The sequence below is a fragment of the Eufriesea mexicana genome, unplaced genomic scaffold (genome assembly GCF_001483705.2).
Source record: "Eufriesea mexicana isolate 0111107269 unplaced genomic scaffold, ASM148370v2 scaffold6940, whole genome shotgun sequence".
Taxonomy (NCBI): domain Eukaryota; kingdom Metazoa; phylum Arthropoda; class Insecta; order Hymenoptera; family Apidae; genus Eufriesea; species Eufriesea mexicana.
Window position 1 is genome coordinate 51,221 of NW_016914784.1, and position 23,221 is coordinate 74,441.

At 49.4% G+C, this 23,221-nt stretch overlaps 1 protein-coding gene across 1 annotated transcript in view; it reads right to left on the reverse strand.

The window, feature by feature from the left end:
* Positions 1–383: 383 nt before the first annotated feature.
* The window catches only part of Kdm3 (Lysine demethylase 3), a 179,613-nt gene continuing 156,775 nt past the window's right edge, over positions 384–23,221 (reverse strand). Inside the window, 9 exon segments of the mRNA XM_017907126.1 lie at positions 384–2,831; positions 2,941–3,196; positions 3,316–4,750; positions 4,975–5,123; positions 5,686–5,887; positions 5,987–6,396; positions 6,998–7,220; positions 8,272–10,452; positions 10,670–11,053. Of these exon segments, the coding sequence (XP_017762615.1) occupies positions 2,519–2,831; positions 2,941–3,196; positions 3,316–4,750; positions 4,975–5,123; positions 5,686–5,887; positions 5,987–6,396; positions 6,998–7,220; positions 8,272–10,452; positions 10,670–11,053 (5,553 nt within the window). The 3' untranslated portion in view covers positions 384–2,518.

Genomic DNA, 23,221 nt, shown 5'->3' on the forward strand with positions numbered 1-23,221 from the left:
AATCGTAATAATGATGATAATCATAATCATAATTAATAATAATAATAATAATAATAATAATAATAATAATAATAATAATTAATAATGGTATAATAAACTATCTATCTACGCGTGTAAGGTGTATTTTTTTGTCCATATCCATGGAGTGTGTATCTCTTAAGTCCTAACTTTCTTCGTATTTATATATGTATATGTATACATATAAGTATGTATAAATGTATTTACATACACGTAGCGGGAGAACGAATAATAGCTTTGTCTGCAGCAATAATACACAGAGTATGCTTTTTTTTTTTTTCTCTATAACTTTATACATCGTCGTATTATCATCAATTATCATTATCGTCGCTTGTGAATAATAAGGGTACTTTTTTTTTTTTTTGTTATAATTTCCGTAATATTAACATTGCTTATCAACACTAAGATATTTTAAAAATTTACTCGTTAAATATTATTTAATCAAGTCGTTGTATGCTAGACGAATGTTGAGATCAAAGAAATTGCGGATTCCAGGATTCCCGTGATTTGTTTTTTTCTTTTCTTTTCATTTTTTTCTTTTTCCTTTTTCTTGTTCTTCGCTTGTTGCTTACACGTCGGTCTCGAGATTACCAGCCGTAGAGAACATCTGACGATCGATAAGCGCACCAACGGCGCGAGACGTTAAATTACACACATGTAACGTCTGTCCTCGAAAGCTGCTGCCTTCCTCTCTCTATTTTTCTCTTCTCTTTTTCTCCCCTTTTTCTTATCCTTTTCCTTCTCTTTGCCTTTTCGTTTAACGTTGAAACTGTGACCGGATTGCGAACGGTACGACTATTATTATATTGCCCCGGTTGCGAGAGCGTGTAAGAAACGACGTCGTGGAACAGAATGAACGAGGACGGCAATGGCTTTCAAGAATTCAGACATTGCGCAACATACCGTGAACAGGCAGCGGTTTGTTCTATATGAGAAAAGTTGTATGATAGGAACTCGGCCTCTCATCTGTGAATTCTGCATGACTAATCTGTGTTCTTTCTTCCTTCTCTTTTCTTTGTTCCTTCCCTCCTTCCTTCCTTCCTTCCTTCCTTCCTTCCTTTTTCTTGTCTACCTATACGCGTACGATACACAACGTGTAAACACGCGAGAATGTCCACGTCGTTCAACATTGGCACTTCGAAAGTCGTTACAGCTTTACTTTGCATTAAATAATGTTACCATAGTTATCGATATTAATTACAATACAATTAGAATATCGCTGCTCTATCGGATAGACGGTTTGCGTGATTCGACAAAAATAACAGTTTCTTAATGTTTTTTTTTTTTCTTTTTCATTTTTCTCTCCTTTGCTTTGCGCTCTTTCCTCTTACCCCCTTATACTTTTACTGGGTCATCACTGGGCCACAACGTCAATCCAATCTATAAAAACATTAAATTCAATAGCGTCTATTCTTGGGTATCTCGTATCCCGTAAAGATAATATCGAAAGATTTGTTTAGCCGTTTTCTTGTTATTTTTGTTCTGATGCCTTGCTTTAAACGACGATGGTCATACAAACCCCTTCGAACAAACTTTGCTCGGTATAGCCGATATATTTTTCGAAGAAGAAAGACAAACCGAAAAAATGCGTGTGCGTGTATATACATATATACACACAGACACGACGCACATGTATAATACCCGAGGAAGCCGCCGAACTGCGATTATCACGTATATTGCATTAATGTACTTAACGCGCCAAGATCGATTCATCCGTAAACTGGACCGATGCTAACAGCTTTAGGCAGTGTTTTCCTCTTATGCTCATTACCGCGCGGAACACAAGAACGTAGCGAGAAACATATATCGGCCATTTGGCAAAGCGGTTGTTTGCTTTTGTTGAATCGATACCAAAAAGCACCAGATCACGAGAGCACGTAACGCGGATCGACAAGTATCACTGATCCAGCTAACAATTTAATCGACATCTAATTGCACAAAGGTACCTCTAGACGATCCTTTCGTAGTTGCTAGTAAGAATTCATTACACAGTAATCCATTATCTACATTTATATAATATAGACAGTATGTATTGAATACAGGCACGATATAAGTAATTACAAATAATGCATGATCCAAAGTCCTCCTCCTGGTATCACAATGATAATGGACGCTGTGCGCGGGGATTCGCGTCGCCAACTCCATGCTTCAATGAAAAAAACTCGCGGACTTCATGTCCGCAAGTACACGTTGCTCGAGAGAAAGGAAAGTATACGTAAAAGGAAATTCAAATGAAACAACGAATAATCTCATTGGCTCAGCCAATACCGAAAATCAAACTTTTGAGTTACTCGTCAAATATCACAACAAATTCTTGCACCTCGATACAGGTTTCGGAGCATCTTAGATTAATCCTCCTGTCGTCTCGAACTGATCCCGGCGTATGCCATTCGGGAGAGCGATACAGGACCGGTAACAGGTTGCGCGCTCGCTTGGTATAGCAAGCGCTTTAGTCAAACAACGATCAACGGCCCTTGCGACCGCGACAAGGGGCCTAGGGCTACGTCTCCTCCTTCTTTATCTCGTTATTCGACTTCAGTTTGGCAAGAGTTTCTTCCTTCACGTTGCTCAAAACGGCCAAGGAATCCTTCACGGCGTGGTAGATTATATTCTTAATCTGTAACTTGTCTTCGTGATTCGTGTGCGTGTCCGATAGTGCACGGAACTCTTGCGTTAGATGGAAGCAGTGCGACACATTTTCTGGAGATACGAAATCTTCGGCTACCTTTATACAATTATGCAGATTGCGGACTTGATGCGGTGCGCCAGCTGGCACGAATACCGCATCGCCTAGGCACTGTACAATAGCGTATCTGTAAAGACGACAGAAGATTTTCTTTATTTATTCCCACGAAAAGTTGCTGCGGCAACACGAGAGAAGAACGAGGAAAATATTTGAACGAAAGGGGATTGATTGCTTACCCTTCGACGCCATATTCGCGGTACAACCGTTCTCGTAAAGGTCCATCGAGGTAACAGCTTTGATCGTGGATCGGATCGTGATGCGGCTCCAAACGAGCCCCACGTTCCAAAGCCACGGCGTTCAACAGATCCCTAATTTTATCGGCATCTCGAGCTGCATAAATATGCCACAATGCGCCCGGTGCTTCTCCTCGTTCGCGAACACGTCGGCGTGTCAGGATATCACAGCCGGCCTCGTCTATCGCTCGCAGTGCTTCTGTAATACGCGAATACGCGCGACCATGTCTCGTTAATAACACCTCAAATAACGAAAATCTCCTTCGAATCGAATCGACGAAGAATAATCTGTAAAGGAGAACAACGGTAAATAAATACCTTTGATGTGTTCGTCGTTGTCTGCATCCTTGGGGATTCCCACGTATACCATGACGTTAACCGCATCGGAAATATCTAGGTGGAGATTAGTCGTGCCCTTGTTAGGATGAAGAGCCGAACCGTAAGCGTTGTACATTTTAGGTCCCAAGTCTGGCCTTACGAAGCAGTCTGGTAGCCGGCTGGCCAAGTTCAGTCTTCCGTTTCGATGGGTGTATTCCGACAACGGCAAAACTTTCATCAAATCCGCAAATCTCGACGGCAATAACTCCGCGAAGTCCTCGCCGGGTGGCCAGTCTTTCAATTTCAGCAACATCGGATTCCCTCTCTCGTCTTTCAATCTCTTGGAGAAGTGTTCGAACCCTTCCCAGAATTTACGCATCGGCTGATTCGGTACCAGATTTCCGGTCATACAGTTGATCAAATCGTTCTTCTCGTCGCCAAAGTCTCTGGCGAACGAATCCGGATGCCACAAGTTCATATCCAACGACTTGGACACGTCTGACACAATCACCGGTTGCCCGCGTTTCCATTGATCTTGAAAAATTCTATAATTATTCGGATTGTTCGGATCGTTTAACCTGAGCAATTTCCCGTCACAGAGCCAAGAGTGAGGCACATCCGGGTAAAGACTCTTGCTTTCGGTAAGTGTCATAATCCGTATAGGCAACGGTTCTCTGCCCTTTTGCGTCCATTTGTATCTTCTCACGAAATGCTTCAGCTCTCTCGGTTTCTCGTCGTCCAGCTCACCCTCTCGTTCCTTTTTCACGCTGTGCTCTATCACGCTGGATATTACCTCGTCCAGCGTGTCCATTTTCGACTTTTTGCCAGACTTTGCGACGTTGTTTTGCGCATTGTTCCCGGCGGTAACGTTAACGTTACCGGAATTATTCGTCGGTGAATTTGATCTAGAACCACTGCCGTTTGATTTATGAGACGGTCGGATAAGCAATTCTCTCAAGGTCGAGTAATTGCCATCCCGATCCTCGTCGGAATCCGAACTGGAAGCGCTTTCGTTTTTATCTTGATTCTGTAGAGCCACATCCGCCAGCCAGTTTAACGGCGAATTCTTGTCCTCGCCGTTCGTTTTGTTCTCCGATGAACCGTTCGATTCGTTCACTTTCTTCTCTTCTTTAACTTCCTGTTTGACATTACCGTTCAGAACCGGTACCGAATCACCTTTTATCATATTTCGTAAATATTCATTGGGAGGTGTTTGAACGACAAGCGTGCAACCACAGTGCTGAGGTATTCCCCATTCCGCGCGGCATTCGTGCAGTCGTTGTCCGAGACGTATCAAGCTATCGCCGGCAATAATTTGCGTGAGCATAAGTCGTTCGGGCTCGTGTACCTGCCTATTTGTACACAGAAGCCAAGAAAAGTCGTCTCTATCCTTCCCGCTTTCTCCCCAAATCTTGATCGTGCCATTCTTGCGTCCCTGTTAATGTCGATATTTTTTTCTCATGAAATCGCTGTGCGTAAAATTACGTTTGCATATTTAACGGTATTATTACACGTTGTATGTATCAGTGTTAAAAAGCTCGATGTATTTTATAAATACTTATCACGTGGTTCTCAACGGATTATTTGTCATCATGTATCATTATTAGTTAAAAGTGTACGGAGGAATGAATTCATGAAAATAGAGGCAAACGTTCTTACCTTATAACAATCGATGCACACGACGAAACCACATTTCCCGCAAGCCCAGTGATAATTGAACAAGGTAGTCTCGCAAACATCGCACATTTCTCGAACACCTTGCACCACTCTCTTCCAAGCGACTGTTCCGTCTACAAGTCCCGAACTTGCTGTCAAGGTGAAGAAACAATCGATACACAAAGCGTTAAATCATGCGAACAAAGTAAATAGTCAAAGCAACGTTTCGTTTACATATAATAACATGCTCGAGAAAATCTTGAATCAAACGTATCGAACGTAAATTTACGCTAATACAGAAATGAAAACAAAAGAAATGGCAAATGATTAAATTACATGCTATAATTGTGATGTTCTTTTACTTCTTTTTTCTCTACTACTCCCTCCCTCTCTCTCTCTCTCTCTCTCTCTCTCTCTCTCTCTCTCTCTCTCTCTCTCCTCTCTCCCTCTTACGTATGCTCGCAATCACTCTCACTTTTTAAATTTTATTCTCGACAACGTTTTACACAAGTACATATATATACATATATATATATATGTATATGTATATGTATATATATATGTATAATAGCATGTTAACGATTTGACATGGACATTATGAAGCATGCGAGAGAATATATGAACATCGAGTTGGAGATTTTATAACCGTATTCGGGGGAAGAATATTCGAATCATCTAAACGGTTGGGAATTCGATAGAGCAAAGGAAATTTACCTTCTGTCATATGCTGTTGGAGCGCATCCTTCTCTTGATGCAAAAGATCGCAAAATTGATCTCCAACTTGACGAAGCAATCTGTGCGCCATTTCCAGATCTAGATCCTCTTTGTCTCCTTTTTCTTTATCGTTCTTGTCGGACTTTTCGTCCTTCTTCGTATCCGAACTTTCTTTTCCTGGTAACCATAATCGAAGATCTACCTGTAACACAAAAACCAAACGACAGTCCGTTTCACTGTTCCTCCAACGACGAGAAATCTCGTCGAGCATGAGAGCAACGCAGAAGCTTGGAATATTTACCTCGGACGCATCTTTGTGAGGATCGCTAAATCCCGCTATAGCCAACTGTCCATTTTTCGTGTACCGTAATCTACGGAATGCATAAAATCTGCAGAAAATATTTTGAGGAAGATTTTTGGAACGTTGGTGCGGTGTCCATCTGCACTCACGACATTTTGCCAATTTCGGGGCTACTTCGAAACAAGCGCCGTCTTGCAACCAACTGTCACCGGTTTTTTTCAATTGCGATATCGGAGGTCTACGAAAGGGATCACCCCTACCGCCGCTTCCACCTGGCCCATTGTTACCACCGCTCGCACTGTCGTCTCTACGTTCTTTCTTTTGACGAGGTTGCTGATCTTCTCCGCCCAATTCGTTACCTTTCGTAGTCTTTGGTCTTCTACCTCGTTTCCTGGGTTCCTTGTTATTACCTGCAGAACAAACAATACGATCCACATGAACCATCGCGAACGCCAGTTATCTCGCAGTTTGTATACGATAAATAACGCGTGTCAGTGTTAAAAAGCTCGTTATATTATTCAAGATATCATAGACGTGTACGTATATATATATATATATATATATATATACACACACGTATCAAACGGATATCCGTATCATCATCTCTCTTATTCATTTCGTAACAATTACATACGAAGGTATATGAAAGAAGGAAACGTTTCTCGTTATACCGAGACAGGGTAAGTGCGCGAAACAGGATTGCAAAAATGGTTCGAAGAGCTCGGCGAACGTGAAGAGTATCAGGAAATGGAAAGAACGCGAATACTGGCTAGGCGAAATATGCTGCCACGTGGTCTCGAGATTAAGCCATAGGTACATGGAAGGTAAATACACATGGAGTCGAATTTGCCTTTCTCGACTGTATTCCTGAATTTCTCCGGTTCACGCACAGCTCTACGGGGAGAGGAGATTAAGCGTATGACCATGGAACGCGGATCACTTACCCTGCAAGTGAATAGTTAGTTCACCTGATGGGAAGAAGTCCATTTACAAGAAGCTACGTCAACTAACCGTTTCCCGAGGAATTGTTGGAATTGGCGGTGGTATGCCGCACCCTCGATGTAGGTTGAATGGAACCCAACTGTTCGCTGGTATCGCTGGCAGAACCAGCCTCGCTCTCGTTACTAGACTCGCTGCCTACACCAGCTCCTCCGCCTTGCTTATCTTCCTTTCGCCTCCGCTGATCTTCCGCGGTCGTTTGCTGCCTCCGTGCTGCGCCCTTCTTTCGTTTTACCTACCACAGGGCACAGATTATTAAGTAGTCAGGAAGTTCATGCTCTTGCCGTAACTACTGCCAAAAACTACCAACTTAGAGACGCGCGCGCGCGCGCGCGCACCCTGTTCTATATATCGCACACGATACGGCTTCCCATTTACAAGCAAATCGATTCCGCGTCGGGTGCTACGTAACATGCAATAACTCGAATAATTTCGAATGAATTAACGAACACGGGGGAAATACCGGAATTAATCATCGATAAGACGTTTTCTCCGATGAATCTGAAATCACTCGGTCGATTATCAGACATCGAACAAGCTCGAAAGAATCGAAACAGTGGTTTCTGCGTAAGAAGAAAGAGGTTAGGTTGCCTCGTTGTGGAAGTACGCGCATATCGAATGCCAACACTCGAACACACTTTACCAGTTTTATCCACCGAGAATTATACATCTCGCACGATCGATAATAATACGTGGGACACATATATTCGTGTGCAAGTGCGAAAAAATCCGATGCGAAAAAGTCCCGGCAATATCGCACAGCGGCGACACGACCACGACGACGGCGGCGGCGACGACCACCTTTCTACTTGCGGCGGAACGTATCTCTGCCGTGGCGTAGTGTTATCAAAATGGCGGCCCGGCAGGCGGGAAATTCAAATATAGAACGTTCGAATAACTAGAGACTGCGTCGTGGGTATCGGGCTTCGGAATGAGACACGCATATACACAGTCGTTCGATCGCGTAACATGCTCCACACGTTTAATTACTAATTGCGCATAACACGAGCAAATACCTTTGGTCTAAAACGATATTGGCAATCTACGGTAGAATGGGGGAAAGATAGAACATACGAAAATAGATATGGCGGGGTATTATATTATGCTAGGAAAGGGAATAATAGGGATTATACATGGAGAGAATACGACCTATATCGAGAATCATGCAAGAATAACAAGTAAAATATATATAGGCAACGACGAGTAACAGATACCGAAACGATCGAAAGGTTGGATGGATGGTGAAGAAATCAAAATAATACGATAGATACGATCCATATAGATACCTTGGGTGGCTTCCTTTTCGGCGGCGACTTTCTCTCCGGGTCGCTGCTAGAAGAGTCTTCCTGTAACGTTTTCGTGTCCGTGGCGTGTCCGTTTAACGATTCCTTGTTGGCCGATTTACGACTGCTTTTGGCAGTGACTTTGCTCTTGTTGATACTGTTCACCGCCATACTACCGATATTGTGAATCGAATTGACGGCGCTGGGCAAACAGGTGGTGGTCGCGTTGCCGGAGACGTTGGAGGAGGTGTCGCGTTCTTTGTTGTTCAAGGACTGCGAGGGTGCCTGGGAGATGTTCATAGGCAGGGTAACGCAAGAACCGCTACCCACGACGCCGGTCGTGTCCTCCGTGCCATCCTCGCCGGAATGCCTTTGTAACCATGCTTTCTTCAGCTTGTGAACGGGATAGCTGGTGCTGCTCGGTGGCCTTGGCGCGGGACTATTGGATTTTTCGCTGTCGACCGTGCTAGGGTTGGCTTTGGCGGGCGTACCGGGTGCGCTGGGCGCTGGACTTGGCGCCGTGGAGGGCGCTGGACTGGGTATAGGCGCCGGACTGGGCGCCGCGCTCACCGTCGGGTTCAACGAGCTCACGCTACCCGTACTCGCGGGCCGTACGGAACCGTCACCGCTGGCTGTTCGAGGCGTTGGACTGACCGCCGTCACGGTGCGTTCCTGCGTCGCCTGAGCGTTCGACTGCGCCAACAGTGCAACCGTCGTGTTGACCACGGTGGTGATGGAGGTGGCGGCCGAGGCGATCAACGGACTCGGTTCGCTCACTCTCGAGAGCACCGGTGGACCGACGCACTGCAACGATAACGGTTGCGGTTCCTCGGTCCTGCGTTTCTTGCAAACCTCCAGCGAGACCGGTTGGCCGGAAACCTCGGTCATCGACGGGGTCGGCGCTTTCCTCTTGGGCGAGCCGGATCTCTCCACCCCGAGATCGAGCGGCTGCGTTTGGAAGGAGGCGTTGATCTGTGGTTGCGCGTGTGGCACCGTCTGTCCAGGTTGTTGATGCGGACTGGTGTGATGCGCGGGGTGCGCGATCGGCCTGGACAGAGGCGCGGACGCGGCGGTCGGTGGTGAGCCGTGAATAGGCGGCGGTGGTAGTTTGGCGGCCGGCATCGAACCAGTGTATCCCCTAGGATCGTAGACGGACCTACTGTGCGCGGGTGGTGGGAGAGGTGGTGGCGCCCCGTGATGGTGAGGCACTTGCTGGTAAGGCGAACTACCGGCCTTCGAGGTGAGAGGTATCGGGGCTGCGACTGCCGGCTCGGAGGCTCTGCAGACCGGCGTGCCAGTCATGATACCGGAATTCGGTTTGCCGTAAATGTGAGGCGGCGCCGGACTGCTGACTTTCGGCTTAGAGCCTGCCGGCGCGGCGTAATGCGAGGTCGGCGAGGCCGTGGGCGGATGCGGATGTGGATACGGATACGAGGACTTGGCAGTAGCGTAAGGTAGGCCGGATTCCGGCCTGGTAAGATAACGCGGTTCGGGTGGCGATGGATGCGGTGGTTGATGAGGATGCTGAGCGTGCGGTGACTGTCGATTGTGCGAATGCGGTGGATGTCCGTGCGGACTGGGTAACTGTGTCGTAGTCGTTGACCCGCTACTGCCTCTGTGATGACCCTGAGGTATGCTCTTCGCCGCCTGTAGACCGTCCAGGTGGTGAAGGTGGTGAGGACTCTGCGTCGGGCTCCTGTACTCGTACGGTTTGTGTTGCGACGGTACCGACTGTACGTTCAGATACGGCATGATCTTCGGACTGGGCGAGTGCTGTTGCGACGTCGGCGCCTTTGGAAGCTCCCGACCCTCGTTCTTCACTATCACCGAACTCTTGTGGTCCTGCAGCAACGACGGAGGATTCTGCAGCACCTCCCGCCCGTGATGATCCCTCTCGAGACCGCCGGCCAAGCCGCTCTTGCTCGGCAGCGACTTGTGCGGCTGTCCCACGTCGCTCTTTACCTTGATGTCGTGCATGTACGACGACTGTGGCTGATACTGCGTCGAGTAACTGAACAGACCGACGTTTGGCTCGACCTTTGGCAGAGAACTGTGCGATGGTCCTACCACCGGTGGTTGTTTCTCGTGAAGACTACTGACGGGAAGCGACGACTTGGAGGTTCTCGAGTGCGCCGGTGGTGGTGGATACTCGACTTTGCCAGGTACGCTCGACGGTCGAGACACCTGCGGCAAACAAATCGGATAACAGATACACGATTGAACACGCGTGAAACGTCGGAAACGACGAGGAACATATCCTCGCGACGTGGAAAATCCTGATCGGATGTGATCCGTTGGTTCGCGGTAAACGGAGCGATTAAGGCGTGGAAAGGTGAAACGCGCGGTCGTACCTTGGATCGTACCCGATTAGAAGAGAAACGACCACGTCGCGTATACGTACCTGTTGAGTCGGTGGTGCAGTGGCTGCATAATAAGCGGCTCTTTGCTGCGCCGCAACGTGGTCCCTGGCCTCGGCCTGCCTGTGCAGTCTCTCGGCCGCGGCCAGGTGGTGTTCCCTCATCCCCAGGTTCTCGGTTTCTCGCTGTCGCTGCTCTCTCGCGTCTCGTTCCCTCGCCTCTCGTTCCCGTTCCTCCCGTTCGCGTTGCTGCGCGACAGTCACTGAATGCGCCGCTGCTGCACCTGGTCCCGGATGATGATGGCCCACATGAGCCGTCATTCCGGAATGCGGCGCAGCGTGCGGCCTGCTTCCTGGCGGCGGCAGCGGAATGAACGTGTTCCACGGCATCGAGGTCGACTGCATGTTTCTCTGCGGAGCATAAGACACCTACTTCAATAAATACTGCCAATCAGTTTGTCCATTCGAAGCGAAGAATCGTCACGCGTGTTCGGTGTTCCCTGCCTGATATCCGTCACTGTCTACCGGTCAGAGCTCGAAACGCGATACGAGCCAGGGGCTTCTATTTTCGCCTTTGCCGTCATAGTCGCGCGCCAGCGCGTATACAAAACCACTCTTGGGCTACCGAACGTCGTCGCTGGAGAAAGTCTCGTCGCCTATACTCTCATCGACGCGCGTGTCCCAATGTTCGCGTTTATGCGAATTTTGCCGTGAAAATAAACTTATTTTTAACCCGCTTATATATTTATCTCCTCTCCGGCGAACAACAGGTGCGACACCTTTGTACTTCTCCTTGGAAAGGTCACGCGAACCTTTCATCTCTTCGTTTAGGTCACTGCAATGTCAGAGAGCGATTCCACCGAGGACTAGAGACAGAGAGCTGGAATAATTTTCTTTCCGTAACTGAACTTACAAACAAACGTGTTCGTGATCTAACTCCGATAGTCGCGTTACGAAGAAGTAGCGAAGCCGATTGAAAACGTCCGCGCGATCGGAACTTTCCACGCGTGTAACGCAGACGCTTTTTAATCCAATAAGAAGGAGACAAAGATTTTCGTTCGATTTTCTCCTACGCGCATCGTTCGAGGTCGTTCGTTCGTGACAACGAAGCGACCGGTACACAACCGCGATACTTTACCGGGCGAAAGAAAATTATAGATTCGCTAATCGCGATGATCGCGTAGAGTCCACGGCGAAATCTCGATTCGATTTATTTCCAGACGGAAGCATCGGACGACCCAGCAAAGATACTTCTCTCCTCGAGACGACAAGCTCATCGAGTATACCGAAAAGAAAAGGACATCGACGGTGCTCTTCCTGCGAACGGTTGGACGAGGACTGTGTCAAGGTCAGGTTATCGAGTCACCAGATAAAATCTATCAACGACGACGAGCCCGAAGAGTAGTAGAAGGAGGAGTAGGAAGAGGGAGGGAGGGAGGGAGGGAGGGAGGAGGAGGAGGAGGAGGAGGAGGCGAAGAAGAAGCGGAATTAACGATGCGTGTGGGGAGAGAGAAAGAGGCTTTAAGCAGCCTGTCAAGAACAGACCGCGAATCTAATTATAGTCTCTCATCCGAGAAGAAGGTTTACGATACTAATCGAGCTGTGAGCAAATGTCAACCCACGTGGTCTGTTTGCTCGACGCTCGCGTCATCGTTCGATACATCTGTTTGTATTCTTCGCGTGTGTTCTGCGTTCCACGCATACGATTCGAGCGCTTTTTCCAAAGCATCAACGTCGCCACGCAAACCGCGCGTATATCTCGCGGATAAAAGCGGTTTACTCGCGGAGATAAAAAGGCGCGGATTATCGGAGTTGCCGGAGATGTCCGCGCCAGCGATCATCTCCCCAAAGGCAAGACATCCCCTGTGAAAGCGATTGGCCGGCGAACGGGAGAGAAACGGGAGAGGGGAATAGAACGAAGATCAACCTTCCCCGACGGTATTCCGTTTATCGCGCGGAACGCGTTCCAAGCCTGACCCCGAGGAGCGTGTATCAGCCGAGATTGCGTCCGTGTTTTGTTCGCGTAGGAGCATTATACGCGCGCGTTTTGTTCGCGTATTGCATTCCCGACAAAAGGTGCAGAGTTAGAGGAGACCGAACAAAAGCTCGTAAAACGCTCGTTAAAAGCGCGAGACACGCGCGGGCCAGCCCGGGGAGAGAGAGAGAGAGAAAGAGAGAGAGAGAAAGGAAGGGAGGACGGGACCGAATCTGAGCGATTGCGCTTAATAAAAGCCAGAACACGGCATTCAGGCTCAATCAGGGACTGACTGCCATTGGTTCGTTGACTTTCTCTTCCTCGACTCTTAACCAGCAGTGACGCTTAATCTGCTTTTTGTTCCCGACTCTGTTCTCGGTTCGCGCGTAGCAAACGCGTTGCCACGACTGTCCTCTCTCTGGTTCGTCTCTACCCGCGTGCTGGTCGTGCTCAGAATAATTACGGATCGAATATCCATCGACGAATCGACCGTTTATCAATCGATCGCCGCTATGCCCCACGCGAGAGACGGAACTTTTCGCTCGCGGCAACGTTTCGTCTCCGTCCCACGAAGGATGAAAGTTTACAGGATGAAATTATCGCGATAAACGTCGCAACGACGTTTCCACGTTGGAGAAATTACGAGGCGGCGGTTTTATACTCGACCACCGAGCACGGTTCACGGCGGCAGCGGTGATCGTGCGATGGCGATGGCGTTTGCCGAGACTCGACACTCTCGGCTGCCGTCTAGAAGCGTCACGCTTTTTAAACGTGCACCAATTTGCCCGTGTTTCGCAACCAGCACGGATGTATCGCGCGCGTACTCCGCGTTCTAACGAGCGCAACGATTCATGCCGTGCGAGCAAATCCAGCCAGAGCTTGAGTCATCGCGCTCCTACTTCGTAAGCGAGCTACGGGTAATACATCGACGATGCGTATCGCGCCGGAAAAACCACTCTCTAACCACCGTGTTTCCGTTAAACCTCGACATTCCGAATCGATCGCCAGACCGACTACGTTTCCCGATAAAACGCTCGCGCGAGCTTCGATAGCTCGACTCCTCGGTGCGGAGCAGCCGGCGATTCGAGACGGAAAATAGTCTCGTTATCGATGCGTCGAATTCCAGCGATGCGACGTAATCGGCGACATACCGTCGTTCGAACCGTCACGAGATCCAAGCGTTAAACGACACGATCGAAAGCGGAACACCGATATTCCGCTTCGAACGCGCCACGAAGATAACCGTTTTCTCCGTTTTCTCCGTTTTACCGGGTAAAATGTCGCCGAGTTTTACCTGGGACGATGACGAGCGAGGTCCGGTATAAAAGCGTCGGATAAGAAACAAAGATCGGGACGAGATTCAAACTTTCCCGCCGGAGCGTTTAATCGTACGGAACTCGAGCGGAAGAGAGAGATTATTATCGTCTCGGTCAACCCAGCGACGTATTAATTATGTAATCGCACGTGTCTGTTAGGTGATAACTTCCACGGGCGCGATGGTACTTTTGCGACACGAACGAGAAGGAGAGTTCCGTTCCCTCTTCTCTGTACTTTCAATCGCGTTATATCGACAATCTGCGTATTATCGCGCGCTTCGATATCGTTTTATCGATTCTCGCGTCCGCCAATCTCCAGCCCGAGCTGAAAATTTAATCATCGGCCGATCCTCGAGATTCGCGAATTAAAAAACACTGCACCGTTTCAACGCGAAATTTACATCCCGATGTCGATAATTTCCCTCGCTCTCTCGCATCGTCCGTGCCCAGAGAAAGAATTTAAAGAGAAAGCGGCAAAGAACGATATCCCTTTAAAGCCGTTACTTATTATTACTTTGAAGCGTTCCCGGCGAATTCGTAATGCGAGAATCGCCAAGTGTTACCCGATTAAAGAATTAAATTCCAGCCTGTCCCTTTTCAATCTCGGTTTCTTTCATTTCCGCCCAGTCTCCCAACCCCAACGATGGTCTGGGTCGTACAATAGCATTCGAGCATTCGTTATTTACCGCGCTGCGAGCAGCCTATCAATGCGGGGGTGACTCGTACAAAAGAGGGACTCGGTCGTTGCCGATGAACCAAGTAAATCATCCACCCTCTCTCGCTTCGATTAATCTATTCGTCGATTTTCCCCTCCGACCGCAAAGAAACTCTCTATCTGGGGCCACTGAAATTTTAATGCCACGAATTATAAGGGTGGCCGCTGTCCTGCTCGACACTCGGCCGCGAGGTATATCCTAGACCGATGGTAGCTGCGGAACGGAGCGACATCGCGCCATAGAATTGATATTAATTATTCGAGAATCGCCAAGGCGATACTGCCGCAACGAGAACGCGCCGACTACGTAATTCAGCGAAACGCGTATCGCGATCGGTCATCGAACGACCTCATCGTCATCGGAAATATCGAGAGACTCGACAAATATTTGTCATTCGAGATAGCCAAACGGGGTTTATGGACAGAAGTAAGATTAAACGTTACAGAACCGATTTATTACGATTCCACGTCAACCACGATTACTTTCCTTCGTTTTCTCGTTAATTTCCTCGTTGATGCGTTATAAGCGAGAGTGCGAGGTTCACGGATGACGACTACTGGCAGAGCCTTTCCAAGCGCGATCCTAAATTGGCTACGAGTAACGCGTTAACGGACAAATTACCGCGACGCGATTTCGCCGGATGAAGAAATGCCGATAACCGGGGCGCGGGGTAAATTCCTAGATACGAATTAACGAAACGTTGGAACGCTTTCGTGACGAAAGCAACGGTTCGAGCAATAATGACTCGGCCGAAATACGTGCATCCACTTTCAAGCCGAGTTTGATCTCGTTCGAGCGTTATCGTCGATTGGCCCGACAAAACATTTCCACAAAAAGTCGCGATAAGATAGAACTGTCAAAGCATTATCAGGAATTTCTGCTGCAAACACTCGGATAAGAACGATCGAGATCGAATGCGTGACCAAAAACACGAACGGAACGTGTCTCTGCGCGACGAAATTTCGAAACGACTTTAAAAAAGGTTAACGTCGCGGTTGAAAATTGCCAGCTGTTGGCAACGAACGTTCGACGAACACGACGCGAAATACAAGGTGGAAGAGGGGAGAGATAGGATGGAAGAGAGACGGGTTTAGAAACGATACGAGCTGCCATCGAAGAGGCTTCTGGAGTCGAATTCGAAGCCGCATCGACTGTTTGCGAATTACATAGCGAAACGCTATCTTATCGCGACAGACGGGCCGAGAAATGTATTTATACTTCCAGCAAACAGATAGCTGGCGAGATGATAGGAGATAAGGAAGAAGGAACCGGAGCCGCGCAGATCCTTTTACACCTATAGTCAACACTCGACGGGCCGATAACGACGTATTTAGTAATCTTTTGGTACGGTTAACGCGATTGATTCACGTTGTTTAAGAAGCTCCATAGGCCGCGCACGAGATAACGATCACGTGAATCGACCACCACCGGAAAGCTCCGAATTTTTCTTCCATCGGCTACGAAACTTTCGACCACTCTTGTTCCCGGATTCTCCGCGATTCCGCGGAACAGAGGAGGAGGAGGAGTAGGAGGAAAAAAGGAAAGAAAAGAAGGAAAAAAGCTGATGCAACGAAGAAAGAGAATACGAGAAGAACTTTTCGCGGAATCGTTCACGAATGGGTAATCGAAAGCGTGGAAGAGCTAAGAACGAGGAAGAGATTCGAAGAAAAGTTGGCGAAACGCCCGTTGAATTAAGCATTAGATCGAAAGAGGGGAATTTCGTGGTCCAAGTTCTGCATACTTATAGGATCGAGCAATCTCGACGTATCGGGTCTTGCTCGGTTTTCCTCGGAACCGATTAACGCTGCAACTTGGCGGATCGACTCGGATCGATAGAGCTAAAGGACGTGGCCGATTACGAGGCGGAGGAATATAAATAAGCGAGGTAAAGGTAATCGATCGTGGTTAAATTCGAACGCGAAACCGAGTTTTCTAGGGGAGAAGGACGAGTTTGGCCAGAAAGCCAGAGGTATATAGCGCGCGTTAGCCGACGAACGCGAGACATATTTGCCAGAATCGCAGCGGCGCATTAAATTTCAGACGAGCCACGCCAAACGACTATAAGAGAGCCACGCGATAGCGAGTTGCTGACACCGCTGCGGAGAAACTACTCTCGAGGTTTCCTATGTACGTGCTCGGTCAGCAGAGGATGGGACTTGCTGACTGTTCGCATTTCTGTCTCTCCCCCGCGGACTCGAGGTAACCGCGTTTCGCTCCGTCGAATCGAAAGGTAACACGCTTGGAAAACGCTCGAGACGACGGGACGTCGGACCGATGGGGCACCACGATGGGACGATGTAAACGAGCAAAGGGAGGGAGGGAGGAGAGAGAGAGAGAGAGAGAGAGAGAGAGAGGCAGGTCAGAAGACATTACCGCAATTTTGAAATTCCTTTCTCGGGGTTTTCAGTAGTTTTATCGTGGCTCGTGCGACCACGCAAGAACGGGAATCGCAAATTGCATTCCCTCTCGGCGGGAAGCTACGTCTTTTTGTCCGCTACGCAATCGACTCTTTCGTTATTTCTTCCCCGGTTTTTCCTTCCTCTCCGCGCCGTCGCGAGTACTCGCGTTTTATCGTTGCTCGGACGTAAAATCACGAGCTATAAAAGGAACCGTTGTTCCTCGCGTCTTCGCCGTATCTACGATCCGTAATTTATTCCTTTGCCTCGAACCTGAGACGACGACAGTGCGTAGAGAGCTCTCGATCGCTTCGACGCCGCTTTCACCGTTGCTTCGCGGCGCTCGCGACAACCGGTAATTCCAGCAGAGACGAATAAACCAGCCGAATAATAATAAAATCATCGACGAAATTATGCGCAGGTGAATCTATTGGCCGGATAACGCATCCGTGCGCGCGCTCGCGCGCTCCAGCGAGCGAGTGCGAGCGCGGCCGCGCACGTTTATCGTTTCATGAATTATTTATTCGAGACCGTGCAGCACGCGGGCCCGCTCTCTCGCATTCCCCGCCGTTTCGACGTCTGTTATTACTTCCACGCCGGTTCGTGCGTGGTGTGCTTTTAGAAACGAGATCATTCCAGGCCGATGCCGAATGCGTGCGACGTCCTGCCTGCGCGCCAGGATTTATTTCCCAATTATGAGGATCCGCCAAGCCGGGGAGGGGGGACAACGAGGCCTGTCCCCGAACCAGCCAGACACAAAAGGATGCAACCGAAAGGATCCAAACGGATCACCGACCCCCGTTCCTGCTCCTTCTTCCTCTTTCTTCTCCCTTGCCTTTCTTCTACCCCCCGTCCAAGAGGTTTGTCCTACCCGCTTCCTTTTCACCATCCTCCCCGCACGACCCCGACGATTACTATCCTCTTTCGCGAGCAAATTCTCCACCTACGCGCAAATTTCCACGCGTTCCACAGTCTTGGACCGATATAGAGAGCAGGTACACGCGACGAGAGTAACTGTACCGACAGTGGACTACGCTACTCGCGATACCACCGGTAGTATTACGCGCCTATATCGGCAAAGGGTCGGACACGCGCGTGTAGGTACATGCACGTCGAGACAGACGGGATTTATGCGAATACGGGGTCTTTACGGAGCGCGCACCGTAGGAGTTGCCGCGCGGGGTCGAGACTCGCGCGGTAATTAACTTTGCACGGGATTAGAAGGCGTGGGTGGGTACCGAGCGAATTTACGGCGAATTTACGGCGAACGAAGGAAGGAACAGAGGCGACTCTGTGCTACCAGAGCCACGAAGAGACACGAGGAGGAAGTCAGGTGGAACTCGAGGCGCTGCTTTTCAGCGGGAAACAGCCTCTCGAGTGTCGCGCCACGAGCTTCCCTTCCGCCCTTCCACGCACGCTTTAATTTCTCCGATTCCCTCTCTCGTCGGGTCGCGCGCGTTTTCTCGCCTAACGAGCTAACCACGACTGCGTCCTCTTCGCTCCTCTTATGCTCCCCTGCCTTTCCGCGACTAATCCACCAAATTTCAGCTGTCGGCGTCGTCCACGAGAGGGTATATCGAGGGCGATGTTACGCTGCTATATACCTGTTCGACCGACGTTCTAAAAATGTTCGGGTCGATCGATGATTTTCGATTATTTAAGTACCGTCACGCTCGAGACCAATTAAGCTCGAGATAGAGCGAGAGAGAGAGAGAGAGAGAGAGAGAGAGAGAGAGAGAGAGAGAGAGAGAGAGAGGTATTCCTTCGAACGGAAAAACAGGCTCGAGCGTCGACCATGATGGCTACCCTCGTACATTTTAATTTCTCCGACCTCCTCGCCGACTTCCTTGCCTGCAACGTTACTCGTTGCACAACGCATAGCACGCGAATAAATAGATGGTCGAGTTTCTCTCTATCTAGGTAACCGTTCCAATCCTTTTCGTTTTCATGCTTGACCGACGTTGCAGCGACGCATCGGCGGATTAAACGGCCCAATAATCGCCATTTCGCGAATGCGAAGCAACGAATCGCTTGCACGGAAGAGAAGAAAATGGAGGGAACGGCGGAAAAGGAGGAAAATGGGCGAAAGTGGACGGGGCTGCGAAAAGACGAAGAATCGCGCATCGCGAGCGGATTTGGACGAGATCTCGAGCGTATTTTCCATTTACGCGTATTCTCGATGATTTCTGCAATCTTCGGTATCTGGTAGCGTGACGAGTGTGCGTAACCTCGGCCAATTACCGCTACGGTAATCCCGACTAATTAATCCGCGTGATTCACGAGGAAGTGCGTTCGGGTTTATCGTGCGTTTAGAAATAATGCGTTCCAATTAGAAGTTTCGTTCCTCGCGCAGCCGTAACTCGATGCCATAACGGGCGAAATTAGCAGTTGAATACGTCAACTCGGAGTTATGATTCTCGACGCGAACGAAAATTACAAAGCAACTACCACTCGTGGTTCATCGCGACACCGCGGTGCTCGGCAATTTCTCGGATAACGCGGTAGAATTTCCATTTAAAACGGTCCAAGGGATTTTCCGCGAAATAGATCGCGTGGCACGTAACGCGTCGGACATCGATCGAAGAAAGAGTGAATCATCGAATCGCGGTATGGACTTTAATTCGCCCGTAAGCCTATCGACGAGGAAACGACATCGAGAGAGACAGGGTGTCGTGGCACGAAACGAAACACCGTCCAGCTCTATTGTTGCGTACCGTGGAGTGCATAATTAATGACCTTCGTGCCGATCGAGTTTTGCATTGCAAATACCACTTGGAAACGCTAGCGCACACCCTGGCGTTCCTCTCTCGTCACATAAATAAACGGACACGGCGTGCATGTGCACCGGATTCGTTGCTCGCCGGTACGATAAACACCGCGAAAAGTTTCGCGATCGAGGAAGAACGAGATGCTCGCGCGCTGCTATTTTTCCACGAACCAAGATTGCGACTTTTCGAAAAAAGATAAAACGGAAAAATAAAAAGAAAAGGTATCTCGACGATCGCATCTATCGCGTGTCCTTGTTTTCGAGTGGAATTCGAGTGCGAATCGAGTGTCGTATCTCGAGTATGCCACGAGCAACGTTATTAGCCTTTCGAGAAATATATTCGGTTAAATTTAGAAGGATCGTCCGTGAAGGAATGATCTCGAACGATCGGAAATTCGGTTAAGCGCGAGCGAGGAAGACGAGAGTTGCCACGGAATAAAAGCGTCATGGCGGATCAACGGATGGAAAGCGTGTTCGCGAAGCTCGCGCGAATAGGTGGCGAGCGCGAAATCGAGACAGCGCGCATAAATCAGGCCGAGTTTTCCATCGCGCAGCCTTCCAAGCTGCCCCAGAAACGTATTTCTTTCCACGTTCGTGTCCGTCCTTGCGGAGCGAACGCCGCTCTTCGGTAAAAAGTACCGCACGATTTCAACGCGGCCAAGAAAAGAATTTATCGCTACGTACACACGCGTCGTTGCTTGGCATTGTTATCAGCCACGCCAGATAGACGTTATCGCGGCACAAACATAACGCCATCGGTCGTTCTTTGCTTCTCGTAAATTTTCCAAGGTCACAGACCTCCTCCATCCGTCGAGCATCGTCGTCGTCGTCGTCGTCGTCGTCGTCTTTGCGTCTCGAGAGCCCGTTTATTAATCGACGACGAAACTCGCAAATTGGGGCTTCGTCGATACTGACCTTCGGGACGAGCACGGTAGGTTCTCGAAACCGTGGAAGAGACCCCCCCAGTCGTCTTTACGTCTCGAGAGCCCGTTTATTAATCGACGACGAAACTCGCAAATTGGGGGTTCGTCGATACTGACCTTCGGGACGAGCACGGTAGGTTCTCGAAACCGTGGAAGAGACCCCCCCTTCAGACGAAAAATCCGTGATCCGCGTTGTTGCTCTGGTGCATGGTCGAAACGGAACGCACTGCACACGCTGATTCACGAACCACGTTATCGCACTCTGCCTATCATCCGGGTGTGTACCACGGGAGAGAGAGGAAAAAAGAAAAAGGAAAAACGGCGACGATAAGGAGAAAAAGGAGGAACAGAAACGAAGAAGGTTGTCGGGAGGCTCGTGTGAATCGGTCGAGTTTTTCTCCAAGACTCCGGACGAATCGATCAGTCGTCGCGACACGGTCGGTTACGCTTTATCTGAGACGCGGAATGGAAAACACTCGGCCAATAGGCGGTTATCGAGATTTATCTATGCGGCGACGAAGAGAGGACACGATTTACGGGGGGAGTAGAACGGAGTTTTACGCGTAACGCGACGGCGCGTGATTCATAGGTTTTTCGAAGGCTCGTCCGAGCAGGACGAAAGCTCCGCAACGACTGGCAGGACATTTTCGTAGGGTAGAAAGGGCAGGTAGGCCCCTGGGCCCGAACCTGAAAGGATCCTCTCTGGTTTATGCACCCATACGTGTCCGCAATGTGTCCGTAGAGGTTCTCAACTTGCTCTCCGTTTCGAACGGTTCGGTTCGTCCTCACCGAGGATCGACCATGTGTGTCGTCTCGCGGGGATTCTTCGTCGTTATCGATATTATTACGTCTGGACTCGAAACGCGGAGGACGAAGCGCGATTTCGACCTGCGCGTGAAAATAGCTCGGACGAGTTGGAATACGTTGATTCGCGGTTTATCGACGTTACGTAAGATGTGACCGGAGGCGATGATCGTGGAAATAAGGAAGAAACGAGGCGCGACAGCTGTTAGAAGAGTTCCACGCCATCGAACGCCACGTCGTACGCGCGTATCGTGGCTCGCAGTGAAATCGATAGGAAAAACGGATAGGAAACGCATCGAGTGGACAGGCTCGCGGAATGTCGAAACGCGGCTAGTAAATCGGTCAATATCGCGGAACGAAGGAGAAATGAGAAACGCTGTGGGGCAACACAACGCAGGCAGCAAAGTACACAGAGTGCGGCGGGGCAGGTTTTGGGTGACTGTCAGGGCTGTAACACGCACAAAAGGCAGGTGCTGGAATGCATTGATTGCCTCTGCCCCCTCTCAGCATCCCGTGTCCCTACTACCCGTATCTGCTATGGGAACACACCCTTCTCTCCCAGGGAAACGCAGGAGAGACCCTGAAACCCCGGGAGAACGCCATCTCCTCGCTGCTTTCGGATTATCCCTCTTTTCCCGGTACGAGGGTGGCCTCTCGGCCAACGACCACGCCACACGCTCGCTTTTCTCTTTCCACCTTTTCCTCCATCTTCCTCGTCTCGTTTCGCGCGACCTTATCCGTTTTTTCCTACCAAGCGTGCAGCCATTTTAATCCGCGACGCGCGTGTATGCGTCTTCCAGAGAAACAACCGTTCCCCCCAGAATAAAGGATATTCCTTTTCTTTTTCTTCTCTTCTTTCTCTCCTCGGGACGGAAATTCGGCAACTGTCGCCTGGGAATTCCAAGCGTGGAAAACTTGATTGGATTTTACGGGACGATGCCGGAGAGTACGTTTCGGTTTTGGAAAATTTCCCGTTACCTCTGTGCATCGAATACAAAGTTTCGTGGAAAATTCGGCAAAGGGAATTTCGAACAGTTGCCGAACTGGGGCTGCGGTTTGCGAGGGAGATGCACGCTTTCGACGAGACGCCGACCGATTCGCTGCGGTGGTAAATGCGCCAAATTGTTTGCGCCAACAGTTCCACAACGAATTTCCGCGGATGTTCGCGTTTAATTTGGGGCAAAAGCGTTGCTCCGCTCCGCTACGTTACGTTACACGACGATCCAGTCGATTCGTTGGCTCTTTAATCCGATCGTGCGATAAATCCGCGAGAGAAGGAAAGAAACCAGTCTCTCGACCCCGATATAACGTTTCACCCCTCGTCGCGACCTTAATCGAAACGCCCACGCTCGACTCTGGGAGACCGTTGGTTCGATAAGGATCGAGAAATAACGACGAGCTAGGTAGAAGAGAGCTCCGGAGGGTGTGTGCGCGCCTTCCTTCCCCTCGAGTCTGAATCCCGAGAAGCAACCCTGGTCTTTATTAGTTTCTCTCGGCTCGTCCCGGTACAGTCCCTCTTCCTCGTCGTACGTTCGAGGAATCGGATGACCATGAAAAATCGACTTCCCTTCCATGCCTTCGCCCCGAGAATCTCGAACCCAGCCAGCCAGCCAGCCAGTCAGTCAGTCGGAGAATCGATGAACGAATCGCCTCCGTTCCCAACATCTTACTTGGAAATTCGCGACAACTTCCAAGGAATG